Genomic DNA, 26848 nt, shown 5'->3' with positions numbered 1-26848 from the left:
GTTCAAACAACCTTCATCTTTTAGAAATGTTACTTTGATCTTAATGAATTCCCAGCTATTAAGAGATTAATACATATTAACCATCTGTATACAGTAAGCCAGTTAACATTTGTAACCATTCTGTTTAGAGGTATTTCCATGTCTCAGTTATCTCCAACTTAAACATATGAACTTATTCATGACAAAAAGAACAAGCCAAAAACAAAGTCTCGAGTATAATTTTTAACATCTAGGATTAAGATAGAGGTTCATGTGAACATAACACAGAGAAAGAACAAAAGTAGCCTTATAGTAAGGTACTTTGTTACATTATAAAATACCTTATTATACATTAGCAAAGGAAAGAAGGAACAAAGAGGACTTGAATGACAAAGTACTCTTATATGTATATAAACGTATAATGCCCAACTGCAAAACAGAATTTTCAGCAGTAAAACAAGTCTTAAAGAGACTTCTGATATTTTAATGCAGTCTTCAGTGCAAATCCTGTCAGGATTGTGAATACTTTTAATGTATAATTAACTATATCAGCATAAAAAATTATTTTGAAAGCTGGTGAACTAACTAAAAGTAACCTCTCCTGCACCTGCTATTTTATCACCTAGAACTTTCTATAGAGAAAGACAATACAGAGCTTTTACGTGGATGGAAAACAGCATAGAGCTCCCAAGGCTTCGACTGGAGGCCCTTGTCAGAAGATCTACTGGCTATCTATATCTTAACACCTCAGCCCAGACCTCATTTAGCTACAGCAATTTAATACCACTACTCTACTGTGACTTAACCCAGCACTTCAAGCACAGAGATGTGTTTCTCTCACAGTGCTGTGCTGTCCTGACACAGCAAAGAGCAGCAGTCTGGTACATGGTAACACTCAGAGAAATACACACCTTGAATACATACACACAGAATGGCTGGCTGTGTGTGTTTTTAAAGGCTTAAAATTCAAGCTCCCTGTTCACCATGATTTCACAATAAAGGCTTGTGTTTTCAGGATATTTTAATAGCTCTTACCAATACCTCCTAATAGACCAAGTCACCTTGCATGGCCCTGCCTACATCATTCCTCTCTACAAAAAAAAAAAAAAAGGCTCTTTCTTAATACAGTGGCAACACCACAGCACCAAGCAAATGATAATGGCCCACCAACTTGTATCGATCTGGTCTTATCATACTTCTCAAACACAGACAAGGCGCAGCCTCTGAAACCCTGCCTATGCCAGTGCTCCTCCCAGTGCCATGCCAGGAACTGGGAACAATGTGAAGGCTTCTGGGGACCGAGCTGGGGAGAAGAAAATTTTTGAAATGGATGAGGAGGGACAACTACCAGCAGTGGGGAGGAAATACCAGACGGCTCTGGAACTCCACAGATGTGGAAATGTATGCAAGAAAAAAAAAAACCAAACTTGTATTTTAGCACTTTTCCTGCAAAAAGAAAAGTTCTTCTTTCCCTGACTCTCACTTCAAGCCAATAAAATTCATCCACCACCTCTTCTTAGGTCAGAGCTTTCAAGGTTTAGTTATAAAATACCAAAAATAAATGTCCTAAAAAATTCAAAGTTAGCTTATGCCTAGTAAGGCAGTCTGTAAACCATGAGAGAAAACAGTTTCATGAATATGAATGCTTTTTGCTTCAGTGTAGATACAACCTGATGAATATGCTAAATGTCTGCCTCTCAGAGGATGGGAAAGTCTTACTGGTGACAAATCACTTCACCGAGTACTGTTACTGAGGTTGGTGACTTTGATCCAAGGATTCATGTTTCATGTATCAAAAAGATTTACATGAGAGATTAGAGGAAAGCATTGAGTACAAATTAAATTATAGTGATTTTATAATCCTCTCATAATACAAACAAAAGGACATATGTAAAACAGTAAAACATACGATCAGTAAACCCTGTCTACACTAGTTCACAGCAGTGAGCTTTGAGAACTACAGAACTACTCTCTATTTCATATAGTCTTTGCTTTGCTTTTAGTGCCTCCACTTTTATTTCTAATTTTACATTCTATTAAAAACAGGACCAATTCAATAGCATGACATAACACAGGCACAAAAAACCTGGAGGCATCTGCATCTTTAGAGATGGAGGATTCACTTCTGAGTTTTGATGCCAACCACGGTACCTGAACGAACCGCACGCGTTTTGCGTGGTACTGCTCCTGTGCAAATGTACGTCACACAGAACACAAAGGGACATGAACACCCTCCCCCCTCAGCAACTTTTAAGTTTTGCTGTACCACTTGAGCAACCCAGAACTCCACTATGCAGCTATGAAGGCAATGCTTATGCCATTGGCCATGTAAGTAGCAGCATATTCCACTCCTACCACACGCACCCGACTCCAGAAGTTCTCCTAACGACTGTTATAATGAATTAAAGATTATTCAAGTGTTTTGAGTGACACCCCCCTGATGTCATCTGGCACTGGCCTGATAAACATACAGGAAAGAGTCTTCACAAGCCCTGATCCTTCTCTAGTGAGCATGAACTGGATGAAAATAATATCCAAGCTACCTGGATTCCCCTGAACAAGATTCAGGACAAGCTAGGAAGCAGTCATGGCCTGACAAGCTCTGAGCATGATGTAACCTGGTTTGCCTACCTCATGCATTCCTCCTAAACACATATTTTTCCAGTGACCCAGATGTATTGCAATAGGAAACAGGGTTAGCTCAAAGAGCTTGCCAAATGAGGGCAACTGCTCGAGGATCAACTGGGACGATCAAGGCTTATCTTTCCATTACAGGAAACCTCACCACATATTCCACAAGTGAGTTGTTTCTACACTGCTGTTTCAAAACTGCTGGTCTGGGAACAAACCAAGGTAACCTGACTGTCACAAGCACATCTGAAAAGACCTACAGAGAACAGAAAAGTCCAGAGGAACCTGCAGCATACAAAATACAGAAAGCAAACACAAAACGTCATTAAACAACTCACTTCTCTTTGAAGATCTTGGGTTTACTAGCTTTCTGCTGCAGGTCAAATGTTTATGCGTATTTATATTCTCTGTGCTTGCTGCTAAGGTTATGACCATGTACAGTTCAAAATGAAAAAAGGGAAGGGCAGAAAGCCAGATCCTGAAATCCAGGATCAAAGTATTTCATTAGGATTTTGACTTCAGCAATGTAGCTCATGTACCAGCAACTGCATCAAGTGCTAGAAGCTGCTTTTTGTCACTTGGCAGATAAATCCTCAGTTGACAAACGCTGCTCCAAAGAGGGCCACAGCAAAATAACCACTGCTTTGCTATCAAATTGCTCTGCACCTCTCAAGAACCACCAATTCAGGTACTGCTTCACTTTGGTGGGAAATACTTAATGCAAGTAAATACACTCGCAGAACCTGTACCATAATAAGAGGTTTGAGAAAGACTAGGACACAAGAGCCAAAACATTTTAGCAACTTCATTTTTTTTCTTGTGCCAGAAACTGGAGACAAAACAAGATGAAAGTGGATGAGCATTACACACAATGTGAATGAGGCCTGAGTGAAATTGAAAACATTGCCTTACTGACAAAGGAAAGGCTGCATGGAGGTCTCAAACTCCACTACAAAATTCTTCTCTCTTTCAGTCCACATAAGTAATCTATTTAAAGCGCTCTCCAGTTGTGCTTAATTGAGGCCAATATAAAGAAACAGCTATTGAACAAAAATAAAGCTATGGCTACTGAATTAAAAGATTCACTTTTCTAGATTGTTCCTTGCAGTGACAGTTAAAATATTGCTTCTCTGTGATCATCCCCTACCTCAACACACCTCAAGTTGATCCTGAGTGGTTCCCACAAGTTTTTGTTAGCTTTTCTTTTCATGTATCAGACACATTACATTTACAACGTGCACATATAAAGCAGCAACCAATATTAAATCAGTCACAGTCCAACTGTTTCCCCTATTTATCACCATGATGGTAGAAGAAGGGAGGTCATACATGCCAAACACCAGACTAACAGCAAAAGGAAAATTCTTACTCTGAAAATATGTCAGCATCTAATAAGACATTGGAAATATCCCTGAACTGTCAAGGCCTATGTGGAATCTAAGGAAAACTTCTCTGAACACCAAGTAATAGGATAAAAAGGTTAAGAAACTATCTGGGTGCTCTTTCTTCTAGGGATCATATTTACTGCTTAGCATTTGGAAAAAGTGGTGAACAGGCTCATTTCAGTTTGTATTTTCTGGCAGATCAGTAACAGTGTGACAGTGGTTTGGGATGGGTTTTCACTGGTTTTCAAGGGCTCCACCTGATCAGCTGTATGGGCACAACTGAGTGGAGAGAATCAACACAGGAGTTTCTTAAACTAATTTTGTGTTAGGAGAAATAAATGTGGAATCGCACTCTGAAGAAACTCGCTTTACATGCCTATTCCAGCTAAATGCACACAGACAAGTGATACCCCTAAAATTAAGTAATATGCATCCAAAATGTACTTCTCATTATTAAAATTATCCCAAGGCTTCAGTATTAGGGCTGTATGAGGTAAATAAAGTAATCAGTTTACTCAAGAGGATGTTTTCCTTCATATTTCCTTCCATCAACAGCATCCCACTGATGATGTTTCAGAGGCCAGTGCTGCACGGAGCAGTTACTGACAGGATGCAGCTATGCAACGGTTTTCTCACAAAGCACTTGAGGGATGTAGCTTTGAGTTGGAATGCAAGAAAATGCCTTTCAGCATTTCATGCAGACTATGCTTTTTTTGAGAGTGCATTATTTGAACACTAGAGTGTCAGCATGAGGTAAAATATGCCCTTCAACCTGACTTAGGTATCTAGATTTAGACAACACACAAGGTTCAAAGTTACAGCTTCTGCCCTAGATTCAAAATAAAAGTTATTTTCCTTTTCTTAGAGCTACAACCAGCACACACTTCACATCCCTTTATCAAGCACCATGCAAGACCTGCCTTCCTCCTCTTATCTTGAAGGCTGACACTGTACATTAAAGATATGAAGACTTTGGACACACTTTCAAAGACAAAGCAAAAATTTGTAGCTTTCCTATTCTAACTAATGAATAGACATGATACACAAGAAAAATTTGAAAATGCAAAATATGTGCTAGCTGACCTTATTTGTATGAAGGAATGGTGACATCCAGTGGCCACGTGTGTCTGTTTTAACTTGCAGTTTACAGCCACATCTATTTCAAAACAGAGCTTTGGCTGCCACCAGAATAAAGGGAGTGTAAGCCTAGAGATAGAGTTGCAGTTTCACACAGATAAATCCAGCGGTTTAAGAACAGTTGAAGACTCAACTTCAGTGTTCAGAAAGATACCAATACTTTTTACTGCAAATGTTGGGCAAAGTATCTCCTTTTCTAATCCTGCACTCTTTATGACTCAGGTTGAGAACTGAGATCTGTCCCAAAACTTCTGCTCCTGTGCCGACTTGTCAAAATTTACCAAATTGCTCTGTAATGCTCATTAGTCTTCAACAAAACACAGTCATGTTATGAGGGTGGGAACTGCCAAGTGGGTCAGCTGTGATGCCACCACAAGGCCAGAAGTCAATCCTCTCAACAGAATTCGTATTTAAGAACTTTCTTAGGTCTTGTTTGCAGCCAGCTGGTTTACATTATCTACCTTTGATCACTGGAAGAGTAGGCGTTCTTAGGTGATGCTAAATGACATCCTTTGTCAGGAAAAAAAAAGGTCATTTTCTGACCTAGTTTTCCCCTCTGAAGAGCGGCTACTGTAAAGGAAAAGATCACACAAAAAAATAATTTGAGAATCCCTGATGATTCTTGTTTATTTTATGCCCAATGAAGTCCTTGAGCTTGCAGATGTACTTCCAAGGAGAATTTCTATCAAGTTGGAAACATCTGCCTAACATCTAAAAGGCAGGAGCGAGCTATCAGCTTTGGCATAAGTGATCTGTGGATATTTGAACTCCATGTCCCAAGCAGGGATTGTGCCATAAACTGGCCCTAAGTCTGTTGGAAGATGAAAATTAACAGATGATGTTCTGATCACTGGACTGTCCTGCACACCTTGTAAAGAAACAAGAAGCAGAGTCTTTGGAGATTCACTGTCTTCTTGGACTGTTCACTACCTTCCAGAGTGAGCAAGAATTTCTGAACCAGGATATATCCATGACAAAAAGCTAGGCAAGACAATAATGGTTCAAGCTACGTGCCTGCCTCACACAAACAACACAAGCTGCCTTCCTAATGGCAATCCAACACTGGGAAGATGAGAGCAGGAGCTAGAGCTGGCAGAGGAATGACGAGAACAGAAGAATGACCAACCAGATGTACTGGATGGCTCACTGGCCTAGAGAGAAATCTCTGAGCTTCTTATTTTCACTGCATGCACCTCCCACACTAAGGATCCAGCCCCTGCTGCCTACTCTGCTCTTGTGAAGCCCTACCACAGGCAGACAAAACTGCTATTTCTAATAACAAAACCTACTCAAAACCAGAGAGTGCTCACAATTACAACTAAGGAAATTCCCAGCCTGTTGTGAACCCGAGCAGCAGTCACTGATAATCATTATATGATGACTGGTGCCCTTTGTGAAATGAGCTTGGCAGGCCTCAGGCAAGGACTACAGAGATACCAACATCACAAAACTCCTCATAATTGGCATTAATTGCTTCTTTGTTGACAACACACAAGATCTGCCAGGGACTGAATGAATGGTAGTTACTAAATTCATCTCTAGTGATGGTCCTTCAGCACATTACTAGGCTGGTGCAAGACATTCACACAGAATGTCAGTGCAAAACTGGGCTCAAGGCTCTATTAATTGCCCTTTTTATGCAGCAACTTTTTTTTTTTTCTTTTTCAAGTTCAATTAAGAAACCAAATGGTTCCCATTGTAACAGGGAACAGAATGGATGGTTCTTACCCAAGTACTCATAGGAACACTCCTGCAAGAAAAAATGGTGATGTTCATGCCTCTCTGAAGGTGGAGGATATAACAGGGATGTAACATGCCAATCAGCCAGTTGCCCCCTTCTTCCAAACTTCTTCACTGCCATTTAATCCAGTGCTGCCTAAGCACACGAGACAGTGTACATGCAGCTCAGCATGTATCTCCTGCATGTTTATTTTAAACTTCAGCCTAAGTCTACGGGAGTAAATTTCCATCCTGAGTCTTCATGGACTTTTGGCTACATGCCCTTATAGCTAAGGCTAAATCAGACCTGACATCAATTAGAGCATGCAGAAGGGCCAGCTCAGCCTCCAAAAAAGCGTCAGCATACTGCCTACTTGTGATCTGTCTCTGCTTCCATTTTCGCATTGACTCCTCTGAATACTAAGCCACCTTAAGGAGGAAAAACTGAAGGACATAACCATAGATGCAATTACTCAACAAAAATTGTATTTCATTTTACTTTGATTTAATTTGATGCAGAAACAAATCCCTCCAGTAACTTTCCATCTTCTTTTGGACACAGGTATGGATCAATCAGTCTATTCAACACTCTGAAGTATCCACACAAGAAAAACTGACAGTTACGGAATGCCACAAAGACCTAACCAGAAATAGAGAGGGATAAAAAAGGTAGAATTAAGAACCCATTCCAGATTTTACACAGCTGAGTAAGTTTACTTGACAGCCACTGATTTAAGAAGTTAGGTCATTCTATAATACATCAGGGAATACTCTTAGCAAAGGAGTCAGAGGAATCATTTCCTAGATTCATGTTTGCCCTGCCTTGGAACATGGCTTGAAAGGTTCTCAGCAGAATTAGGCTAGAAAAGACAGGTGGCAAGACCATCTCCCCCTGCAAAAGTAAATCAAGACCTACATTGTTGTATCATGCTAAATGCAAAAAATTCCTGAAATAAAGGAAATGTAGCAAAAATCAACCCTGAAATATATGCCTTCCTAATAGAGCCTGATCTGCAGTGGAAAGTTGACAGGCAAATCAGGCATCCTGTCCAAGATCTTATCCTAAGGCATAATACCAAAGCTATCAAACAGTGGAGCTGGTTAGTCCTAAAATCCTACTCATTTTCTCCAAGAATTACCTAGAAAACCGTAAATCACAGAAATACAGCATGGAAAACTGTTTCACCAGGAGAAGCTTCCATGCACAACTCAATGCATTACTTAGTTGTTTTTTCTTTCCCTCTGGCTCCTTCCACTAGATATAATTATATATTTTAGATTACTGAAAAGCACATTACAGCTATGAAAGTCAGTGCCCTGTTATCAGATATCTCACACAGCCTCAAAAGAAGAAAAAAATCAGTATCTACTCTGGCAAATTCATTAAGGAAAAGGCTTTTGAAAAAACTGGGTTATCCAACAGGTCTAACAAATGTCTGTAAACTTTCAACAAGAATGAATCAAGGAGGAAATAGTTTATAGAAGTAACTTGAATGCCAAGCCTGTCAACTGTCATCTTAATATAAATTACATACCTTCTTTGAGCTCTTTTAGACTAGAAATCATTAGTCAAACATGATTAATACTTAGTACGCAGAACAACTTTTCACATCTATATATACACATAAAGGTATAAATGTGTGCATGTGTATATATATACACACACACACTTTGCTATATAAGGGCAATATAAATTCAAAGATGCTCAGACAAGAGGGAGTCACCCAGTCACAGAAAAGAAAGAAGAAATCAGTCAAAGCCATGTTTGATACACGATTTTCCTGCTGCTAAGGCTTGATGGTTTTTGTCAAAAGCAGGAAAGAAGTTTAAGGAAATGGGAGACATAAAAAGGAGAGTTCATCACGAGGAAAAAGAAAAGATAGGGAGCTCAAACCCTTCAACCAGTTCCACACAGCCTGCAGAAGCAGCTAATGGAAAGCTCCAAATCTCTACAAACCAGTGCTACAACCTGGACGCAGCTAAGGAATGGTCTTACTATCAAGTGTTTTTTAGACTTGTTTTTCTATTTGATACTTTTCCAGTTTTCCAATCAAGAATGAAACCTCCTGTTTTGCTAGAATGAAGCCAGTTTTGAAGTTTCCCAGTGTCTAAAAATACCTAGGAATTGAAATGAATTAAAATGACTGTTGGGTACATGGCTTTCAAAGAGTGCCAGTCTGATTAGATATGGAGAAATACTTTGAGGTATCTCTAAATCAAGACAGATTTAAGCTTCTTGGACACTGGCAAAAAAACCCCAAATAAAAAACCAACCAATCAACCAACAACAACAAAAAAACCCCACAAAAAACCAAAAAACAAAACAAAGTTAAAAAAAAAAATCCCAAAAACCAGACGTGTCTGGGCTTAGAGACGCTGGTGTCAAGCACCACGGCAGAGGTCCAAGCAACAGGAACAGGTGGAATAAACACAGTGGCATGAAAATCTTTATTCAAAAGAATGCTTGATATGTAAGTATCAAAATTTCATTAAAGAGGTCAACAGTATGAGTTACCTCAGACACTTTCCCATTGATGCTAGACTTAATTATCATAAACACAGATTAATGGCAGAGGATCATCAAGTTCTTCACAAAGACAGTCAACAATTGCAAGCCCAACTCATTACTACACCACCACATTTTCTGCTATACAATTCTTGGATTTTTATATTACTCTTCCCATTGGATTTGGCTTCAATAATCAGTTTATATAAACCTGTGGGGACATATTTATATCTGCAACTACTTCCTACATGTCCTTCCTAGTTACCAAATGGGACATTACACTTTTCTCCCTTCTCCACTCCCCAAACAGACAGTTTGATTATGAGGGTAATATGAAGAAAAAGATGGTTTTGCTTCCCAAAACTGACAAATGCATGATAAAAAACATCCTCCTTCCTTGCCACATGAACTTAAGAACACCAGCTTGCTGCTGTCTAGAGCTTTTCCCAAACAGCAGACAAACTCCAGCCCCTCTCCTCCTAGCAGAATACCAGCCTGCTACAAGGCAAGAACAGCAACCTGTTATACCCCACAGTCCATGGAGGAAAAGCTGTGGCGAGCTGCTGTGCTAACACTCAGCTTGTGTCTGCTACAGCTTCTTCTGCAGGTGTTTCCTGAGAGCTGCAAGAACGGGCTGTCATGCATGCCACCAAAATTATCTTCACATGCTGCCACCTACATGGAAATACTTGCAACTCAATTATGTGTCATGTTGTACTGGACTGCAAGAGACCTTGCAACCTGAACTGCAGCACTGCACTGCTGATGTTCTGCTGGGTGTGTGCTGGCCCCAGGGACTGCTTCCCATTTGTCCTTTTTTGCAACGGAGTAGCAGTGGAAGGCTCAAAGGCACAGGGCAGAGGCTTGAAGACCAAGGAGCAGAAAGTAATGTGAAAGAAAACTTCTCACTGAAGCATAAAGATTCAGTGGCCACGGATAGAGACATTTTTAAAAGCAAAATTAGTGCTGCCAAAAATTAGCCATGAGGAGTTGAAACAGCAGAATGGAAAATTCAGCCTCAAGCTCAGTATCATTTAGAGATTTCCAAAAGGGTTTTTCTCAAGTTACTGTTACACAAAAGCTCCTGAGACAGGGTTCTGAGCAGTTTTAACACTCCACTGTTTGCAGGAGGTTTTTGAAAGCCATTAGATAAGGCAGTTGTCTTGTTTGTTCCTGTTTGTCCAGGAAATTCTACTTCACTCCACTCAAGTTACAAGCTGTTTTAAAAAATCCAACCAAACAACCAAAAAAAAATCCCAAAACCAAGCCCTCCTTCACAGTATTTTCCTTTTTGTACTCATGCTGCTTGAGGACTTTCTGTTTATGAACACAATACAACTTAAAAAAATGACACTGCACTACCAACAAAAGAGACACAGCTGAAAATGCTTGTTAGCACCAGCCAAGAGCAAGGAAGGAAAGAGGAGGTTGATCAAAAAAAAATTTTAAAACCCTAAATTATATTTCTCCTTGAATGCTGTAGTTTTGCAAGCTTTCTATAGGCACAAGCAAGGTACAGGGCCAGGTCCCCCATGAAACACCTCTCAGAGAGGTAACAGCAGATCTCCAGTTATCCCCCTGTACATTGCACAAGACAAAAGCAACTTATCCTGGAGATATCAGCTCCTTTTCTGGCTCCAAAGACCATGAAATGGGTGTGTTGCCTCTCCCAGTCTGCTGACCCACTTCCTGGAACTGCAGTTAACAGCCTGCCAGTATCTATCAGCTCTCCTATACAGGCCTTTATTATCTAGATATTTATAACAATATATAGGCAGATCAGAGCAAATTCAGAAGGTCATCTAGCTCATTTCCCGACCTCACAGCTTACATTAACTCCCACATACACCACAACAATTTCGTTTTTACTCCATGGATGATCCTCCTTTAAGGATATGGTTGGATCAGATGCCATCTTGAAGTCCATTTCATCCTGAATTCTCATTTCATCCTGAATTCTCCTTTGATTTGTAAAATATTGATACATACTTAGACAAGGAATACCTTATAATTTCACATTAAAACTAAACCTTGTAACTCCTTCCTAAAAAAACCAAGGAACTTTTAAACCTGGACTGAACGAAAACAAATGTCAGTATCTACTTCTTGAGAGTTATTAAATCCAGCTATTTGCTCTTCTGGAGCACAAACATTCTGACAAATGCTACAATCACATGATCATATATTATTCTTTCCTCTGGACTCTGAAACCCAGCCTGCATCTAGAAGAGATGCATAAGGAAGGAGGAGAGAAGCATACAAAGACTGGTTCTGGGAAAAGTCAGATAAATGCTTTAAATCTAAAACGCTTAACAACAAAAACCTAGACAACACCTATATCTGCACACATAGAAAGGTGGTGCTAGAACACATAAACAAAGCCCAGTTGTGATCCACTAAATGAAGAAAGAGGCAGAGCATATGCAAATCTACTGCAGTCTTGTTCTACTTTTAGAGTAACACTACTCCTCACGGATCACACACTTCTATACTGAAAAACATCTGTTCCAGTAAGACCTGTTGTTGGGCATCATTACAGCATTTGCTCAGTGTTATACGTCTGATATCTTCACATTTCTGTCTCCAGACATTCAGACAGCCCAGTTATACCCCAGACAGTTACCTACAGGACACATTCCTTTGTTTTTCGTTCTTACCTTCTCTCCACTGGAGTAGAAGAAATAACGCAATCGGACAATGTTACAATGATCCAACTTTCTCATAATCTGGAGCTCTCTGTTCTGAAACAAGAGAAAAGCAAACGATTAGGAAAACTTTCTGTGGAAAAAGGTAAGGTACCATCATGAACACTTTAACATAGATACAGAAGGTGACAAACCAAAGAACAACTGAATTGGAAAGAGGCAACAGCTTTCACACATTTATTAGTATTTATTGCAATTGCTCTATTACTGAGAATATTGCCAACTTGAACTGCATTTTCTCTCTAAAATAAACATCCACAAATCCATCACGTAATTCAAGGATTACCTATTTGCATTATCAAAGGGTCAGTGGTGTAAGGCAAGAAGACATTAACTTTTCATTTTTATTTTCTGAGCTTACAATAATACAATGTAATGTATAATAATACAATGTATCAACCAGAAGGATAGGAAGTCTATCCCCTTTGAATACTGTAAAAATAATGCAAACATTGTGAAACCAAACAACATTTCCACCTACATGCCCATCCTTCTCTACAGCGCAAGAGAGGTTTGTAACAAAAGATCTCTTCCTCTACCATTCTTTTTGCAATACCAACAAAAAGCACCTGAAATTGATTAGGAAACTCAGTTTCCACTTTTGTTCAACCAAGGTAAATTGGTTTAGACAGAATAATAGCATTATTTTCCCATTTTATATCAACCTGAAAAAGCTGTTAAAATAAGACCATCACATGCATGATAAACTGGGAACTTGACTGCAATATCCATTGCATAAATGAGGCCTGAACAAATGTAGGATCTTACAGCCTAGCAGGTGAAAACAAATGAATTTTTGAAATGCAGGTATGAGTAAAAACAAGCAAGTAAAATTAGCACAGCTACGTTTGTCATATTTCATTCCACAGCTGTTGTTACAATACTTTTTTCCTCTAGACACATTTACACATTGCTGTTTTCCCTTTCCCAATTAATATGCAATCTGCAGCTACAAAAATAGAAGGTATTCTACTTTTGACTTTCATCATGGGATTGCTAATCATATATCCTAAACTAGCAAGAACTAGACTAATTCACTGGTCTTTACTAGCATCATTACCTCTGGCCAAGTTCAGGAATATTAGGAAAGAGAACTCTTTAGCCACCACACATTCTCACACTTAAATGCACAAAGCTAACACCCACTTGGTGCAGTGCTGCTGTCAAAACAATAATTTCAGATTCTGTGTTATCAGAGGGTCACATACAGTGTCTGTCACTACTATTAATTGTTAAGGAACTCCACAAGAACCACTCAGAGCTTCTAATGAGAACATGGCTACAAACTCTGCGTTTAATTCCTCTAAGCCATGTAGCTTCAAAAAACAGAGGTGCTACATAAGATGCAGTATCACTAATCCTATCAATCCTGCCACCCGCTGACTGAAAAAATACCTCAGTATTAGCCAGCACTTTACAAACACGAGTGACATCTCACACAGTTATCAGCTGCCAATTACCCAGCCAGTAGTTAAGGAGAAAGCAAGTCCCTCCCTGAGCCTGCCTGGCCTCTGAGCAGATTAAAGTCTAAGACCATTTGGTGTATACCAAGCCAGGCCTATTCTATACTGCAAGATGAAGAGAGAAAGTAAGAGGAACCAAGGAGAGACCTACGAGGCTTTCATGTAGCTCCTGAAATCTTATGGAGTGAATTTGTGAAAAAGGAATGCAGGCTTCTCCACATAACCTCGTCAATATGCCTCACATCTCAGAGTAAAGCATTCTCCTGGTAGGAACAGGAGCTCACATATACTCCACTTACTCATTCTTTATTAAATTCCATTAAAAGGTCAGTTTTGGGAGTCATAGCTGCGGTTCCTGTGCAGAACAGCATAATTTAAACTTCAGATCAACAGAATCCCATCCTCTTGTCTTGTCCAAAACACTGCTGGCCATGGGGTATCTCCCTGGACCTTACAACATGGGGCAGATTTCAACTAGTGAGTCAAAGCAGGGATGGCTCTACATCCCACCGGTTACAGAATCACCTATTATGACAGAAAATTAATTTTTCATCTTGGCTTTTACGGCATTTAACAGTGTTACTACAGGACTAAACACTGCACGTTCTAGCACCTCAACTGAATCCCACCAGTATTTCATAGCCCAACATCTGGCAAGTAAGTTCTTTTTTTCTTTCTCCTACTGACTGTGATATGGGAATAATACTCTTTATCTCATGGATTTACTGCAATAAACATGAATATGCTAAGCATTAATGTGCAAATATTATTTTGGTAATATCTCTACTAGCTTCTTAAAATACCCGTACATACTCTAAGTCAGGTTGTCGCTTCGTGCTCATTAGATAGCATGTACATGCTGATGGGATACACTGGAAAAAAGAAATCAGCAAAAGTTATTCTAATGCTAGGCTGAAGTTATATTTATACTCTGGTATCTCATCCTAGCACAAGCACAGTTTCTCCCTACTGTGATGCCTTCCACTTTGATCCATCTCCTTCGGCTCTCATCCTGACCATCTGCTGCAGCTGCACAAAGAGCGTTTCAAGAGGTGCTAATATCAGGGATAAGTCATAAACCAGTTACACAGTAACCTATATCTTCAATCCTGTGACTAGGCAGAAGGAAACATATCTAAACTGCAATCTTAGCCAAATAGTCATCTCAGCTATCTTAAAACCAAGCTGATTTCTAATCACCACTCCCTGGTGGAGTTAAAACTGGAAATACTTGAACAGTTGCAAAGCTCAAATTGGATATGGCAGGGGAACAGCTACTGATGTTCATGTTCAAGAATTACTTTGTTCTCAGATGAAGACTTCTAGTAGTCTTACTTTACCATATACTTCCCTGCACACATCTTAAATAAGTAACAACCTTTACACAGTATTATGTGGGCTTTTAAATACCAGTGCGGAATTGCATGGAGGGGAAGGGGAAATATCAGATTATAACCAGGGAACCTTCAGTGAAATGAACAGTGACAGATGTCATGCACCAAGTGCAAGAGACAGAATGCACATCTAAAGATAATGCACACTAAAATCATTACAAAACATACCCATGAGAAAGGCTGACAGTGCACATTCAAAATACAGGATAGATGAAAACCTAAGGCTCATGCTTATCCTTAACTCATCATTTTTGTCTTCCAAGAAACACGGATGCAAAGTCAAAAACTCAAAGAGGAGGAAGTTGTTATACCTTGCTGTATAACAAGGTATAACAACATATCCATTCAGCACAAAGGAAAGGGTTGAGTTTTCTAACTGAACGAGTGTACCAGCTCTGGTAAGCACCACAGAAAGCAACACCCTTCAGCACCAGCCTTGCCACATACATCTGCTGCCACCAAAACGTGCTGCTGTGGCACATGTTCCTTTGAGGAGCCGCAGACCAATGGGACTATGAACAGATTGCTCAGCAAATTTTCTGCAGTTCAATTTCTTTATCTAAAATAGATTTCTTTATTCAGAAGGCAACGGCTGCTGATGTAGACTGCTTTATGATCAGTGCATTTAAGCCCTTCACTAACTACTGAAGCAAATTCCATGTGACAAAACCCTGTTCATCACTTAGGAAGACAACTTTCCTAGCCCAGCTTCTTATCTCTTCATTATATTGAAGAAAACTGGTTGCTCATCAAGGTTAAAGATTTGGTTAAAGATTGCCAAGACATCAGATTTATAACTTCAAAGCACAGGCAATAAAGTTCACGCAAGAAGCTTCATGCCTTCTCTCCGAAGTTACATTCCCAATCCCTCAGAGCTGTGCTAACGCCGCGGGTGATACGATACCACCAAAGCAAGGTCATTTCTGCCTCACTACTGTAATCTGCTATTGCAAACTAGGATAACCATCACTCCCTGCCACACACACTCCCTTTCCTCCCCATCCACAGATTTCCAGAGCTAAACCAGTTTGCATTCATCACTCCCAGTCTCATTCTGTGCCTTCTCCCTGCCTCACACCCTCCCCATCCCCTTTCTCCCTCCCCTTCTTACAGCAGGGGATAAAATCACTGGTGCATCAGAGATAGAGCTTTCCAGGCTTGCAAGTTCCTAAACTGGACTAGAGCAAATGAAGGTGAAAGGTTCTATACAGCTCATGTCAGCATGGCATTGTCAATATACACCCAATGAAGTGGAGAAACATAACCTGGATCCAGTTCAGAAGAGAATTCCTCTGTTTCCTTAGCTGAAGGGCATGATGGGTTTTGATTTTTGTTTTTCTTCTGAATTGCCTTTTTGAAGTCTCAGCAAGGTTCTTTGAGGATTATGTTCAGTGCAGATGAAATGGGAGAAATTAGGAATATATATTTTTGCTTTGTGTCACACCAAGGACATGACCTGGTTATTTTAAACAGATGAAATTATATATGTCTTGAACTTTTAGAGACAGTATCTTTTAGATGAAAAGGCAGGATAAGCTACCAGTAAAATTCAACAAGTACCTTCAGCATCAAACTTCTTGCTTAAATCAAGTAGGACCAGCACTAAGGTCAGTGCTTATTTTTGCACTTTTTAAAGTAATTGTTATTATTCTTGGTGTCATACCTTCAAATGATGAAGCTCAGTACCTTGTGTTCTTCTATCAGACTGAAAAAAACAGGAAATGAAGCATAATTGTATGAACTGTGGCATTATAGATAGATGGAATCAGCACAGGTAGATCCAAATTTCTCAGTATACACACTATTCCTGCTCTTGTATATGTCATGTTTACTGTTTCCTCCTTTTCTCTGCTTCCACCATTATCTTCTCCATTCTACCACATTTCTTATCCTTCATAAAGGTTTTCCCACAATGAAGAGCATGAAGAGAAAGCCATGAGCAAACTGAGGAAGAAACTAGCTTCCAGCAGGAAGCATGAAGACAGTGATGAGGCAGCAGGGCTTGCTTCTTTCCTCCCCTGCCTCATCCCACTTCTACAGCCAGAATGACTCATCACATCCCTTCACCTTTACCTGTTGCACTGCTGAGCCTGCCCTGAGAACAAGCTCAGGCTGGAACCATGAGAGATTTGAAGCCTTTTTCATCCAGCAGCAAAAAACCTCTCTATTCTAACCTTCTCCCACCACAAGAAAAAGGCTGGACTCCAAGCACAGGGCAGCAGGCACATGCTGAGAGGACTTTGAATGTGATCCTAGCCAGCTATGCTTGATGCCTTGCAGAAACAGCTGCTTGTACAACAATGAAGCCATCCCTCCCAAACTAAGCTTTGCAAAACTTACCGAAACAAAAAGACTCAAGACCACAGAGGATGTCATTGAAATAGCACCTTGCAGGTTACCAAGGGGTAGTGGGATCACAAACCCCAGAATATTTAGCACATTTTCACTAATATTGTTACTAAAGCTCCAATCCTAGTATGCGTGGTTTGTCCTGAGCTTAGTCCACAAAATAAAAATTAGTCCTAGTCAGCCCACAAAATAAAAACTGTACCATGTCTTCTCTAAAAAACTCCTGAAGTTGCCTGACCCATTCCTCTAAAGACAGATTTCAAACTCCATCAATTACAAAAGTACCTGTCCTGCTGTTAGCAAAAGTATTACAGAAACTACTGTCGTAGAACTTTAACAGATATATGGTAATTCACGCATTTTACAGAATAAAGGCTAATTCTTACATTCATCTTGCCCCAATATATCAAAAATACACCAGCGCTTGGAGGAAAAAGTAGTACAAAAGGAGCTTAACTACAGAAGCATGGGCTGGGAATCTGTCCATGCTGGTCATCAACAGCAACCCACCATGTTAAGTCCATGTTTTAGGCAAGCAATTTAAAGCAGAGATAAATGTCAACAGGGATCACTGTTTTCCTTATTTACGTTTGAGGTGTCTACTTAGACAAAGCCCCAGCCTCCCCCTCCTGTCAGTCACGGGATGTTTACAGCACCAGCAGATCAATTTGGGGTGGTCTCCATTTTTAGCACACCTGTTAGTCTCAAACTCATGCAATCATCACCTTTAATCCAAAAATAGAGGACAACGCCAACAAACAAATAGTATCTATTAAATATCTGCACCTATGACATACCAGGAGCTGTATTGCCACAACACCCACCGCCCTGTTCCTGCTGTCCCATCGATGACTGTTAAATACTTGGAGCCCACTAGGTCAGAAAATCTACATGCCCTGTCCTGCTGCAACCTCCAGCAATGTGTAACACATGCACGTGCACAGAAGCAGTTAGGAGGGTTAGCAATGGTAGAAACACTTCAAATTTATAACCCAGAAAGTCTCACAAACATAGATCAAATACTAATTTATATATTGCTGACATTTTCAGATTCCCTAAGGAAAACAAAAAACAAACAAAACTAAACAAACAAATTGGTGATGGCCATCAGCAGTTTATAGTTCAAATATAGAACTGCTGCTTTAAATACCCTCACCCTCCACCCCTTCCTTCTATCTCTTCCTGCTTGCCATTCACAGGAATCCCAAAGGGAAAACCCAGAGACTAAGTACCTATACAAGATGAGAATAACGAGTGCATGTGCCACGGAGGGGGCACGAGCAGAGGAAGCTGCCAGGGGCTCCAAGATACACCATGCTTGTGTATGAACTTCTGTGCAACTCAGCGCATTGTGGTTGCATCATGCTCTATTTTACTACACAACCAGAAGGAAGCAAAGCCTTCAAACTCAGCTACATCTTGCTTCCAAGATCCACAATGCTGCTGCACTTTTCACTGTTTTTCATCTCCTAAAGATCTGATAATGGAAAGATCCTGAAGCACCAAACAATGGAGGTGCGCAGCAAGGCTGCACCACAAAGTGCTCCTGATACGCCGGCCTGCAAAGACCCAGAACGAGTCACTGGCAAAAACGCTTGTGTCAGCTGTATTCTGTCCAAAATTTATTACTGAGCACAGCGACCTTCAGCCTTGGCATGGCTACAGAGCAGGGCAAAAAGTGTCAGCTCTGAATGCGGCAGCAGCTGGCAGGACCTGCCTGAAGAAGCCAGCGGGCAGAGTGTGCTGGGCTGGAGCTGGAGGCAGGCCAGGGCAAGCTGAAGGCGCAGGGTTCAGCCGAACGTAGGTGGGGCCACCAGCACACTCCCAGCCTGCAAACCTGTGATTTATTAACAGCCCAACTGAAATTAATGAGCGGGCAGAGGCTGCAGGAGTCAAAAATCTGCTTTAAACTAAAGATCTACAATAACAAGGGAAACAAAAAGTCACACAGTTACCACATAGGTGGGCTAGATTTCATTAGCCCCTTCAGAACTAGACAGATTTGAACCACATCCACACCGTAATGAGTGAGCTTAGAGGCATACTGGATGAAAATCTGAGCTACTAACACACACCTTGTTTTCACCCTATTAATTCCTTCCATTCTATTACTGCTCCCAATAAACTCAGGCATTAAATCCCTTCTCAGGAAGAGGCCACGTGCTCTCCAGTTCCTAACTCTTCCCCTAGGCAGTCAGCAATGGCAAGTGCCATATTCTGTCATCTCCGGACTGCCCTTTCCAATGCAGAACACAGTCCTTAAGCAGACAACTTGATCTTCATACAACTATTGCACATAGTTTCCTGTAACAGGAAACAGAAATCACTTATTTGTGTTCTTAAGAGATAAAACAAGCCTTGATCTCTCCTGGAAGAAGAGAAGAAAAAAATCTGACTTTTCTTTCATTTTCTTCCTGTATCTCAGCAGTTAATTCAACAGAGGAAGACAAATTCACTAGCTCACTGTTGCCTCTTTGAATGGAACTGGAGTTTAAGAGCCTCTCAGAGACTTAATACCATCTCCAAATTCCTTTTCTGCTTTGGAAGCTTGAGACTAAACTTGGAAGACAAACTGATTTCCAGCATCAGGTCACTTACAGACCACCACCTGAAATTCACTAAATCATTTGGAAGTGGTTGTTTCAAATCCTGTGACCTGATGAACAGCTGGGTTCTACACTTCCACTCTACGGCATCTGCTGTGCTCTGCCAACAGCAAGTCCAGATGCAGGAGGAATCACAGTGTACTCAAGATAAAAGTTAGAAAAACAGAACTAAGTCTGAAACTCAGAGATTGTTCAAGTCCATTATAAGATTGAAATAAAGTGCAGTAGAAGAAGAACTGAAAGGTAAAGTATTTTGTAAAAGGCATCTCTATGCTTTCAGAGATAATAATAGCTGTTCTTTTTCAGTGGAAGCACAGAGTATCTCTGTTAAAGCACTCTTACAGTAAAAATCCTTTTCCTTTCATAGAAATAGCAGTCAGATTTTTCCTCATGTTTTGATTTTTAACTCTTCAACTAAGAACAAAGTACAGAAATGCCTTTAACATCAGTCCTCAGGGAGTCTGCAACATCCATAGAACCTTACACCTGCAATCATAACCAGAACAGGTTGCAATTAATCTACTAATCAAATAAGTTCCAATCTCCCACGGGCATAAGACATTTGCTGGGTTGCTAATCACTATGTTATTAAACATTAATGAAATGTTTTATTACTCTCGGCCTTCTCTTCTTACATATGATGCAGCAGATGTTTCATGTAAACAGATTCCAAAGGACTTGCAAAACAAAAATAATATCTCCTCACCATCAAAAAAAAATTATTTATTTAGGGAGCAGGTAAGTGCTGCTTCCAATGTTTATTCTTCCTTTGTCTCAGGCCTATTGCTACATGACTGAAAATAACTGATGTTACAAGTCATGAGGGGCTTTTATTTCAATCCAAATGACTGCCTTAGATCTGAGAGTCAAGGTTCAAATTAGAAGACATAAAAAAGGGAAGCAGTAGGTGAAGACAAGGGAAGCAAGGAGTAAAAGGAGAGTGGAACTGGCAAGTGGAATTGGCCTGCAGATGATTATTTGTCAAGCAGAATTAAATTTTCAAGAAGTACAATACAATTAATAATGAGCTCCCAGATAACTAAGCTTTTAAAAGGTTAAGCATTCCCTGCTGAATTCAGAGGGAGGTTGGGCAGCTCCTCCTCTGGGGCTGGGGGAATGGGAGAGGAAATTGGCTCAACTCCAGCAGTGAAGTTAAAATTGGAACTTACACTCCTTACCTTACCCACATCCATAGTAAGCTATTCTCCCTAAATTCACATTGGGTTCCTCATCCCCTGGTTTGCTAAGGTTGTCATGAGCAGATAACAAAATTCATTAGCTACTGCCGTAACTAAGAAAACCACCACAGGTGAATGCCAGGTCTAAGATAAACTAAAATAGTAAATACCCGACCAAATTTCAGATGATAGCCCCATAAATAAGAATGTTTCAACACTCCTTCATGGTTTTATATATAAAACCAATTCAAGCTCCCCCAAATACATGTCTTCATATTAAAAGGCAGCAGCACATTTTCCCAGAGCTGCAGAATAATTTCACCAGTTGACCTTTGCTAGATACAAACAACCTATCATACACTTGGAAAGGGAAAGCCAGCTGTGTCAAAGTACGAATTTACTATATATAAGCTGTTGAAGAATTAGTGTTCCAAGTTTGATAAAACAGTTTATCAGATTTCATGCTTGAGGGTTTTTTCCTTAGTCAGCATTAGCGCTTTTCAAATTTTGTCTCATTTTTCAAGAAATCATTTCCTTCGGCAAAAGGGTGTCACAGCACTAAAATGAAAAGATTACAAAATCTTCACATTCACTTCTGGCCTAAATTGCCCCAAAAGAAAAAGTACAGAGAAAAGCAAGTTTTAGTAACTATTTGCATAATAAACAAGATGTGGTTTTTAATGACAAATTTAAAAGCAGAGACACTATGCTTAGAGCAGCACTATGATTAGATTCACAACTCAGTCATACTAAAAAGGAATAGAGATCTCCACAAAAAGAAAAAGAAAGGTGCAGAAAGTAATTATTTCATATGAAATTAATTTAAAGTGGCACACTTTCAGCAAATTTCAAAAGGCTACACTACCAACTCATGGGGCTTCCAGTTTCAGAGTTTCCCAAGCACTGGGTCCAGCTGGACCAACATAGGGCAGGGGCAACCTAATTACCATGAAGCCCAGTCCTTCTTCCCTCAGTATGTGCAAAAATCACAGAACCACAAGATGGCTTGGGGTCAGGAGGGACCTTTGAGATCATCTAGGTCCAACGTCTCTGCCATGGGCAGGAACATCTCCCACTAGACCAGGTTGCTCAGAACACCATCCAACTCAGCCAAGAACATTTCCAGCAATGAAGTGTCCAGTTTCTCTGGGCAGCCTGTTTCTTTGTCTAAACACTTGCATAATGAACAATTTCTTGTAACATCTAATCTAAGCCTAACCTCTTTCATTTTAAATCCATTCCCCCTTGTTCTATCATACATGCCCTTGTAGAAAGTCCCTCTCCAGGTCTACTATAACCTCCTTCAGGTGCTAGTAAGTTGCTCTAGGATCTCCTTGGAGCCTTCTCCAGGCTGAACAGCCCCAACTCTCTCAGCCTGTTTTCACAGAAGAGCTGCTCCAGGCAGTTTTGTGAGCATCCTGACTTCCATCTTGCTTCCAGAATAAAATGAGAACTTGCACATAACCCTGTAGCAAGTAAATGGAAGAGAACTGCTGAAAACAAGGGACTGAAGGAACAAAGATGACTTGGTCAGACCAATCTTGGCACCACATCATCCAAAGATTTGTCAGCAGTCATCACCAGATGCTTCCAAGGAAGTTTCTAGTCATCTGGGACCCTAGAACCTGAAGACATGGACATTTAACTTCTCTTTACTGAACCTGAAACTTGTTTCCAAAAATGCAATTGCAGAAGGTAAGAGACTCAATGCAGGTCAATCACAAATTATGTCAGAAATTGTTTCCTACACCACCTCCCACATTTTCAATGGACTATGCATTCTTTTGTGTTTAACACACAGTGCTAGAGAGGATTCTCATAAGCTAATTCATTAAAACATCCACTGTTAATAACAATGCAAGTAGCAAAACCTTCCCTGACCCTGCCAAATATTTGTCTCTATAAGATCTTATTCTCATTGTTTCATTGTCTCCCACTACACACATCACGCAGAACAGACACGCTGTGGAGATGACCTGGAGTTGAGTAATGATCCTGCCCCTCTACTCAGCTTCACTACAGTCACACCTGGAGTGCTGTGTCCAGTTCTGGGCTCCTCAGTCCAAGAGAGACATGGAACTCCTGGAGTGGGTTCAGCAGAGGGCAACAAAAATGATGAAGGTACTGGAGCAACACCCTTAGGAGGAATGGCTGAGGGGTTCAGCCTCGAGAAGAGACGACTAAGAGGGAACCTCATCAATGTCTGTAAGTACCTGAAGGGAGGGTGTCAAGAGGATGGAGCTAGGCTTTTCTTGGTAGTGCCAAACCATGAGACAAGAGACAATGAGTAGAAACTGATGCACAGGAAGTTCCATCTGATAATGAGGAAAGAACTTCTTTGCTGTGCCATTAACCATGCACTGGAACAGGTTGCGGAGTCTCCCTAACTGGAGATACTCAAGAACCATTTGGAAGCAATTCTATGGTACATGGTCTGGGATGACACTGCTTGAGCAGGGATGCTGGAACAGATGACCCACTGTGGTCCCTTACAACCTTGCCCATTTTGTGATTCTGTGAATTAATTTCTCTGCCCCACACCTAATCAGTGAAAATATCTTTTTCACATTCTGTTGAAATCAAACTCTCTACAAAGGGTGCTGAGACCCTTTTGCACTCAAAATCCCAGCAGTATGAAATAATGAAGATTATTGTCTGCTGAGGATGTGATACTGCCTGCCTTGCTTATGTAAGCAAGACAGTATCGCTGCCTACACATTCCTCACACAAGTTTAGGTTAAAACAAGAGTCACTGTACCTTGTGCTCACTGTATACTTACATTCAGGAAAATTCAAATAAATTTTAAAAATGAATCAGTTAAAACTTCCTACATTGTTTAACTGAACAGCTGAATTCAGCAAGGTCTCAGACACATTCATTTCTCTTGGAAAGTTCATTATCTACTTAAGAAGTCAGCTACAGCATTTTCACCCACAAGCAGATCCATGCAGACAAGCCAGTAGGACAGCATGCCACAGCTCAGTGCTCCACCAGGAAGGGACTTTCTACTACCACCTGCACACGGCGTTGTGTTTTTGGACTGCGCACAGGCTGTTCCCACTAGCAAGGAGGATTCTTTCCAAGAGATATTCATCAGTTTAAATCCAAACAAGAGTCCTTGCACTGTTTATCCTTCCTGTTAATTGATGGCCTTCATGCTGCCACAGAAATTGTTCAATGAATACACTGACTCTGTTATGCCTCCAACACTCCAGGCAACCCTCAACATGCCCTAGTTTTTCCTATGTCTCATACTACTTTCTTGTCCTACTAGATCTGTTAGCCCCATGTGAAAGCAGATAACCTTTATGCCTGTTATGCAGTTACAGAAACAGAGTCATTGCCTACCAGGAAATCCAGCATACTACCTGCAAACCATGTCCTTTCTTGCCCTTATGTTGACTTAATTAAAAAAAGCCCAAAAAACAAAAAAGAAGATAGCAACAAGTTCTTGACTACTTGCTATGGCTCTTCAAATGCTGACTCAAATCAGCCTGTTGAGGTTTCCTGCACACTGGGAAAGAACATTTCCATTTCACATGTTCTTATCCTGCTGCTTTTGCAGATATCTAAATGACAAGTAGATAGGGTTAATAAATCCAGTATAATCAAGGAAGCTCCAAGTCTCACAGAATGGAAATTCTTGTACAGGTTACTATGATGTTGCACTACCAGAAGAATCTAACCTAGAAAGAATATAGAAATACTTTTTAATAAACTACAGAGCTTCTAATACCATTGCCTCAACTAAAGATTATTATCTGTTTTTATAAGCTGTTACTACCTTCTAATTTTATAACTCAGAATTGCTCACTATTTATAAAATATGTTCAGCAGAGCACTACAAAGGAAAAAAGGATTATCTTCATTTTTAGAAATTCTTCAGAAATCTGTGCTCACCTTAGTTCTCCTGCTCTACTTCCTGCCAGACTTCATCTGAAATGTCCTTACAAAGTTGCTCAGCATCAGAAAACAAAGCAAGTCCATCCATGTAAGTTACTGAACTGAATCTTCCTAATGTTCTCTAGCCCATGCACTACATTTTGGAGTAGCAAACTACTACGTCCTCTTTTCCACACCTACCATTAATTCCCATGGTAGTCAGCAACACATCTTTTTAAAGGTTCCTCTATTATTTAACAGCAAACTTGAATTTTCCACTAAAGTGCCCACAGGCAATGTCAACATCCACTATGAAGTATTATTCTAAAAAGGAAAAAATTAAAGAAAGGAAAAAACCCTCTTCTGTCCACTTGCAGCAACAGCAGTGCAACCAGTGGACAGCACAGCACGTAGTACTCATGTCTCACCACAACACCCACATAAGTTGCAATGTCCCACTTCAGGGACTAAGCAGCCTGCAACAAATTTTATTTATAATCAATCGACATGCTTACACTGTTAAACTCATCTGGTATAAATGAGATGCCCGTGTTCAAGCCCAAAAATCCTGGTAAAACCTTCATGACTCTGTGTGCCTGCTGAGATTAAAGGAAGATGAATGCAAAAGAGCCTGGAAACACAGTCTGATAAGCAGATCATTGGACAAGTCTTTGAAGAAAAAAAAGAGGATGAATCTTTAAAAGACATCAAGTTATAGGTTCTGCCTTCATCACTTGATAAAGCTTAGGAGGGAAAACAAGGAGCTTTTAGTGACAGGGTGATTTTTGAAATTTAAAAAAAAACCCTGAAATTAGATCCAGCTGTTGTTTTCCACATGCATTGTTATGCTGCAGTGATTCAGAGTGGATGTTTGTATTTTGACTAGTTAGCTCAGGACCTAAGCAGTCTAATCAACATGGCTGGGCTTTCAAAGTAACAGCACAAATGAAGATGTGAAATGAGCACCTTTGTTGAGCCTGGAACAATTAGACCTGGCTTCAAATCTTAGAAGAACTAGAGAATACAGATGTCTGTAGTCTGCTTATTTGCATCATGACACATATAAGAGCCTCCATTACTCATCTTAGCTCACTATACTAAGCACTACATAAACAAAAACCCACCCTGAAGAAAGCAGACTGCCTTCTCCTTAGTTAAAAGTCTGTAACATATATTTAAAAATATGATAAACATCACACCTCACATTTCTCCTTAAAGAAGAGTGAGTCTCTTCTTTGCTCCTGGCCAAAAAACATTACAAATGTTTAACGACCACTTCTTTGACATCACTCATTATATTTTAAAATAAGTATCAACACCGTGCCCAAGCATCAAGGACTGTAATTAAAATATGCCTTAATAGAATAAGTTTCTCATTAGCTTTCCAGAAATATTTCTTATTTTGAGTTGTTACATGATACAACTCTTACAAAACTACTCAAATAAAAATCAGATTCATTTTTATTTCCTGCGGTAGATCATACAAGAGAGTCTGGGTTATCCAACAAAACCTCAGCCCACATCATCCTTCAAATTTAATCTTCCAATGCTCCAAATGGGCCATATTTCACTGCATAATGCAGACAGAAAATGTGATGGAAAAAACAAAGGGGAACAAAAAGCCCAAACAAGCTTTCCTCAAAAACATGCCAAGTAAAGTAGTAGAAAAGTAATTCTTTGTGTTGCGTTGGCTGGAAATAATTCTGTTCATCACAAACAACCTTCTCAGTCTTCTCACCTTCTCAGTCATCAGGGACCAGAAAGTATCCAAGTCACATAAAAAATGGCAGCATTGCTAATTTTGGAATATGCCCAACAGACTGAACTGCCTCTGCACTTTAGATGCTTGACAAAATATTTAAAATATTCCTTTTATTATTTTCCCATGTCTTGGTACTACTTTTCCAAGAAGC

At 40.1% G+C, this 26848-nt stretch overlaps 1 protein-coding gene across 2 annotated transcripts in view; it reads right to left on the bottom strand.

Moving 5' to 3' along the window:
* Positions 1-26848, bottom strand: part of GSK3B (glycogen synthase kinase 3 beta) — a 143919-nt gene that overhangs the window by 51836 nt on the left and 65235 nt on the right. For both annotated transcript variants that reach the window (XM_063394059.1, XM_063394060.1), the window contains exon 3: positions 12015-12098. In XM_063394059.1, the coding sequence (XP_063250129.1) occupies positions 12015-12098 (84 nt within the window). The remainder of the gene's footprint in view (positions 1-12014; positions 12099-26848) is intronic.

This window comes from Prinia subflava, chromosome 3 (assembly GCF_021018805.1).
Source record: "Prinia subflava isolate CZ2003 ecotype Zambia chromosome 3, Cam_Psub_1.2, whole genome shotgun sequence".
Taxonomy (NCBI): domain Eukaryota; kingdom Metazoa; phylum Chordata; class Aves; order Passeriformes; family Cisticolidae; genus Prinia; species Prinia subflava.
Note: the sequence above shows the minus strand (reverse complement) of the source record. Positions and strands in the feature narration are given on the sequence as shown.